The 6,000-nt window shown below is 44.4% G+C and overlaps 1 protein-coding gene across 7 annotated transcripts in view; it reads right to left on the reverse strand.

Annotated features, from left to right (window-relative positions):
- The window catches only part of Bicd1 (BICD cargo adaptor 1), a 143,426-nt gene extending 142,541 nt beyond the window's left edge, over positions 1-885 (reverse strand). For all 7 annotated transcript variants that reach the window (XM_050126473.1, XM_050126472.1, XM_050126471.1 and 4 more), the window contains exon 1: positions 45-885. In XM_050126473.1, coding sequence (XP_049982430.1) covers positions 45-257 — 213 coding nt within the window. In that variant the 5' untranslated portion in view covers positions 258-885. The remainder of the gene's footprint in view (positions 1-44) is intronic.
- Between the last annotated feature and the right edge of the window lie 5,115 nt (positions 886-6,000).

Here is a 6,000-nt window from a genome sequence, read left to right on the forward strand (position 1 = left end):
AATGTCAGACGGGGAGAGGGGGGACAGGAGACAAGACAGCTCACCTCTTTGAGCTGCTCCAGCTCCTGTTTGAGGCCGTCATACTCGGCCTCCAGCTCGTCATACTGTTGCTTGAGCGTCAGTTTCTCCTCCAGCACCACCAGCCCATACTCAGCAGCCTGGATCTTCTCGTGGGTGGTCTCTGAGAGCTCCTTGGTCAGCCTCTCTATTTCAGCCTTATAGTGGTCTACCGTTTGCAGCACCTCTTCTGCGGCCATAGCGGGGTGGCGGAGACAGATGTGAAGGCAGAAGGGGGGAAGGAAAGCAAATGGGAATGGAGGTGAAGATGCAAAGTGCCTGATGAATAGGCAGAGTGCCCCGAGGCCCGGCCGGCAGCGGCTGCTACACGGCCGGAAGCGCTGAGGAGGGATACACCATGAAGACTGCAGCGGGATGACCGCAGCGAGGATCCTCGGGGTCAGCAGCCAAGCTGCATCGTCAGGCTCTGGCTCTGCGGCCTCAGAGGCGCGTGGCCGCCATGTCTCGGGCCTCGTCACTGCGGTCCCAGCCCAGTGCTCCGCGGGAGGCTGAGCTCCACCTGCTCGCTGGGCCCTGCGGCAACCAGTGCACACGGTTGCGGACTCTAGCTGGCCGGCTCCCTCCCCGGCCACGCAGGAGGCGGGGAGGTAGGGAAGGGGAGGAGCAAACCCAAAGCCCCTGTGCGTCTCGCAGAGAGGACCGCGGAGGAGATGTGAGGGAAGAGGAACCCAGAGCTAGCTGAGGAAGGATGGGAGACTAAGGACGGATGAGGGCAGAGGAGAGGGAAACCGGCTGAGGAGAAAGGGGTGGCTTGAGGGGAAGTAGAGGCTGAGGAGGTGAAGGAGGTGCACTAGGGAGTGGGGCACAGCTGAGGAAAGGTGCTAGGCGGAGGAAGGCAGGGCAGCTGAAGAGGGACCAGTTGGGAAGGGTGGAGCCTGAGAAAGCCTGCATCAGGCTGGCTTTGCTGGGGTAGGAATTCGGAGTTCCCCGGAGTGCAGTGGGCCCAAAGAAACAAACAGAGCTTGTGCCATGGGCTCTCAGCTCTCAATACCTAAAGGAAAGGACGTGCTTTTCCGAAGCTTGATAGATTTATGTTAGGAGCCCTTCCTCCTTTGTCTCTTTCTAATTTGGTCTAATCCACCTAACACTCTGCCAAAGAACTTTACTGTCCTCTCACCTCAGTATAAACATCACTAAGGACTGCTTAACCCAGCCCAAGCTTCTGTGCACTTAGTTCAGCCCAGAAGCTTTGTCTACCACTGTAGCCTGCTGTGATGTAACACTATTTCTGGTGGGGGTGGGGATGTAAACAAATATCTACTCACCCCCAGAGGCCAAAGTAAGGCTACCCCCAAAATCCAACTTGGTGAACCAATGGATTTTATTGGAATTATATTTACAGAAATTTGGGTTACTTACAGGAGCAGAAATGACTGAAAAATAGCTACATCACCAAAGCCCACCCCAGCAGTATTGACAGCTCATAGAAGAAAACGTGGACAACACTGCACAGCTTGCAGAAAACTCAACAGGTTGAACATTGTCTCTTTCAGATACCTCGGGTGATCTGTATCTCTTCTGAACAACTAAGTCTGTCTGAACCGTCTCTCAGCCAGCTTGGGGGGGGAGGGGGTGGGGAGAGTGAATCTGGTCAGTTTCAGGAATCTCCCAAAGCCTGAGTTTAAGAGCCTCCAAGGATGCAGTGTTTTGCTTCTCTTTTCCTGTGTCTTGAGCTTCTGTTAAGATGAACTATTTTATCTGGGAGGAAATGGCAACACAGCACCTGCATGAGTTCAGCAAGCCTCTAGGCTAGCAGTTCTCAACCTGTGAGTCGCCGACCCTTTCACAGGGGTCGCTTTTCAGATATCCTCACATCAAATATTTAAATTACTATTCATTTACAGTAGAAAAATTAGTTATGAAGTAGCAGCGAAAATAATTTTATGACTTGGGCTCACCACAACATGAAGAACTGGACTAAAGGATCGCGACGTTAAGACAGTTGAGGACCAATTTTCTGGGTACTGTATTTCTTCCAGATAATCCTAGAAAGGCTTCACTATGTGGATTTTTCAGTAAAGGGAACAAATCTTTAATTTCTTTTTGTAGGTATTTAGGATATTCTACTAAGCAAAAATACACCATGTGAATAAGACAAAACGTTTTTGAAATTGTGGGTCATGCATGCTTCAAAGTGTTTTACATACATCCTAATAACTCTGGTGTAGAAAACACTATCTCCAGCTTATTGGTGCTGAAAGATGGTTGTGTCTCCAAAATCAGTGGCCCACACATTCTCTATGATTGCTGGGCTGTTTCTTAGCCATAGACACATCCTTACCACCCTCCTACGAGGAAAGTACTATATTATCCAAGGACTCAGTTTAAGTTAGGATTGGGTTTTTTTGTTTGTTTTTTCTTTTTATTTCTTCTTTTTTGTTAACATTTAATACTTGTGTGTATTTATGGAGTACAGTGTGATAAATTTATACATGCAGAATTACATTTCTTCATCTTGTTTATTTTGTCTTCTATATATCATCAAAAATTCTCTTTATTTTTCCTCTTGCTGTACAGAGACACCCTACAAACAAAATTTTATTCTTTATAGAAGCACAGTCATTTCCCATCATCCTCTCTTCTCTTCATATGCAGCGAAGTAAATAACTATTCCCTACATAGGGGTGGCAGCAGCCCTGAATGGTCCAGTGAAAACAGAATAAATGGGAAGACTTCAGTCCTGAGTCCCCAAGTCAACTATGATCATCCTCTTTGGGATCTTCTTTAGACTCAGGTGAACTCTGTGGCAGGTAATGGTTTATCCACTGGAAACTTTCTGACTATACATCCTATATTTGATGGCCACTTTTAATTAAGACATCTCATACCCAGTAAACATTGGGACAGGGGACTGTCCTGGGGTCTGCATCACCCTCCTTGCACACCTTTTAGTTAGATACGGCGTTGACACATCCCTCTTAAGGGCAAAGGACGGGCCCAGCTGCCTCAGTTACGACTTTGTGGAGGGGAGGGGATGCTGCTCTAGCCACATTGGATCCAGGCCCACAGTAAAAGTTACTTTGTTCCCATCTCAGGCAAACTCTATTTCCACATACTTTTTGAACCACTCATTCATCTCCTCCTTGGTGGAGTCAATGATGAGACCAATTCCACCCCTCAACTTCTTGCTGACTTGGTAGCACTTATTCAACATAAACCCATAATCATCACCATGATTTAGCCAAAGAAAATCTGGCTGTGATTCTAAGCATTTCAGATGCCCTTCAGTTTGCTGTTCCTTATGTTGGCCACAGAGAAGATAAAGAGGGTCTTGTATGTGTCTACATGTAGAAAATTCTTCTATCGGGTCCAGTTTCAGTGGCAAGCCTTTCTCAGCAGTTTTCAGTGAAGAAACTTTTGTCAGAATTGGATTTCTATGCCATGCTGAAGCCATGTGTTACACTGATTTATATTTAAAGATTTTTACGTATGTGGGTTTTCTGACCGCATTATGTATGTGCACTATATGTGTGCCTGGTGCCAGCAGAAGTCATAAGAAGGTGCTGAATACCCTAAAACTAGAGTTCAGGATGATGGTAAGCCAGCATGTGGGTACTAGTAACCAAACCCAGATCCTCTGCAAAAACATAAAATACTCTTAAATGCTGAACCATCTCTCTAGCCCCCATCTTTTTTTGTTTTTTTGTTTTTTTTTTTTTTTGAAGCACAATTTTGCCCAGGTTGGCCTGGAAAAGACTGTGTAGCCCAAGCTGAGGCAGTGATTACAGGCATGTACTACCACTATTGACAATTTAAAATTCTCATGCTCATTTATTTTCTCAGAAGACAATCTTCTATCTCATTGATTTTTTTCTTCTGTAGTAAACCTATAGTGGTTTGAGAGACTACAGTCCCAAAGGGACTGGCACTATTAGGAGTATGGCTTTGTTGGAGTGGGTGTGGTCTTGTTGGAGGAAGTGTGTCACTTATAGAGGTAGGCTTTGCGGTCTCATATGTGCTCAAGCCACGTCCAGTGAGACCACTTCCTGTGGCCTGCATAAGATACAGAACTCCCAGCTACCTCTCTAGCACCATGTCTGGCTACACCCTGCCATGTCCCACCATGATGATAATGGACTGAAACTCTGAGCTGTAAGCCACCCAATTAAATGTTGTCCTTTGTAAGAGTTGCCATAGTCATGGTGTTTCTTCACAATAATAGAAACTCTAAGACGGAAGTTGGCACCAGGAGTGGGGTATTGTGATAGGCCTGATCATGCTTTTGTTTGAAGGGATCTGGAACATAGGACTATGAATTAGAAAAGTAGTTGAGTGCTTTAAGTGCTGCTTAATGGGCCATACTGGTAAGAGCATGGAAGACAGTGGAGCCGAGTGTGATTTGATGAACTTGGGGCCATTGCTCAAAAAGTTACAGAAGTGAAGAATATTAATATGTAGCATAGAGACCATTCTTGTGCTATTTTGGTGATGAATGTGACTTGTCCAAAAGTCTGCCTGAGTCTAACATGAAGAGTTTTGTATTAATTCCATTGTCTGAGGACATCTCAAAACAGAAATTGGTACCAGAAACTGGGATATAGCTGTATTAGGCCTGACGATGCTTTTCATTGAAAAGAATATGGTCCTTGGGAGTGTAGATTAGAAAAGCAATGAAATGTGTTAAGTGCTGCTAAACGGGCCATACTATAGGAACATGGAAGACAGTGATGCTGAGAGTGATTTGATGAACTTAGAGTACCACCACAGAGGTTTCAGAGGAGTAGTATTTTTTTTATGTTGCCTAGAGCTCATTCTTATGATATTTTGCTGAAGGAAGTGGCTGCTTTTTTTTCCCTAGTTCGAAAAGTTTGCCTGTAGCTGAAATAAAGAATTTTGGAGGGCTGGAGAGGTGGCTCAGAGGTTAAGAGCACTGACTGCTCTTCCAGAGGTCCTGAGTTCAATTCCCAGCAACCACATGGTGGCTCACAACCATCTTTAATGAGACCTGGTGTTCTCTTCTGGCCTAAAGGCAGAACACTGCATACATAATAAATAATCTTTAAAAAAAAAATTAATTCCATTGGCCATGTTCCAACTCCAACAAGCAGCAAAACTTGGCATCTTTGGCCATGTGATTCTGGCTTTAGAGTTAAGGAGAGGAGAAACGAGTTATGGAAATTGCCTCCACGTATAAGGAATGCATATGTCAGGGATGTATTTGAATGGGGGCCTAGTAAAGAGGTCATTGAATGAAGCTGTGAAGGTAGATGACCTGTGAAGCCTGGATTGCCTTGGGGAATCCAAGATGTTAAAGATACCAGAGTGGGAAAACTACCAAGGAAAGCTGCTAACTGGGAGTGGAACCAGCCCAAAAGAAAGAAGTATATTGCAGTCAACAAAGCTGAACAAAGTTTAGAGTTTGCCCAGCTGGTTTTTAGGTCTTGCTTTGGTCCAGTATTTTCTTTTTAAGTTCCTGTCCCTCACTTTTGGAATGGTAATGTATATCCTGTGCCATTATGTTGGAAGTTTGTGATTTGCTTTTGCTTTTGCTTTTATAGGGCACAGTTAAGAGATTGCCATGAGTCTCAGAAGAGACTTTGAACTTCAGGTTTTTAAACAACTTTGAGACTGTTAGAGACTATAAGACTTTTGAAGTTGGACTAAATGTGTTTTGTATTATGATATAGCTATGAGCCTATGAGGACCAGGGAGTGGGATGTGGTAGCTTGAATGAAAATGGCCCCATAGGGACTACCAACATTGGGAGGTGTGGCCTTGTTAGAGTAGATGTGTTGCTGGAGGAAGTGTGTCACCAAAAATTAGCATTTGTCAGTTTTACTTTTGTTTTTGTTTTTTTTTAACAGGAGTAACTTACCCTTACCTCCCTATTCCTGAAGGCAATACCTGACAATTTCTTTTTTTTTTTATTTTATTTATTTTTTTATTTTTTTATTGAGAATAAGAAAAAAAAAGTTTCCGCCT

This window comes from Alexandromys fortis, unplaced genomic scaffold (assembly GCF_014885135.2).
Source record: "Alexandromys fortis isolate MF-2015 unplaced genomic scaffold, M_Fortis_MF-2015_v1.1 scaffold_260, whole genome shotgun sequence".
NCBI lineage: Eukaryota > Metazoa > Chordata > Mammalia > Rodentia > Cricetidae > Alexandromys > Alexandromys fortis.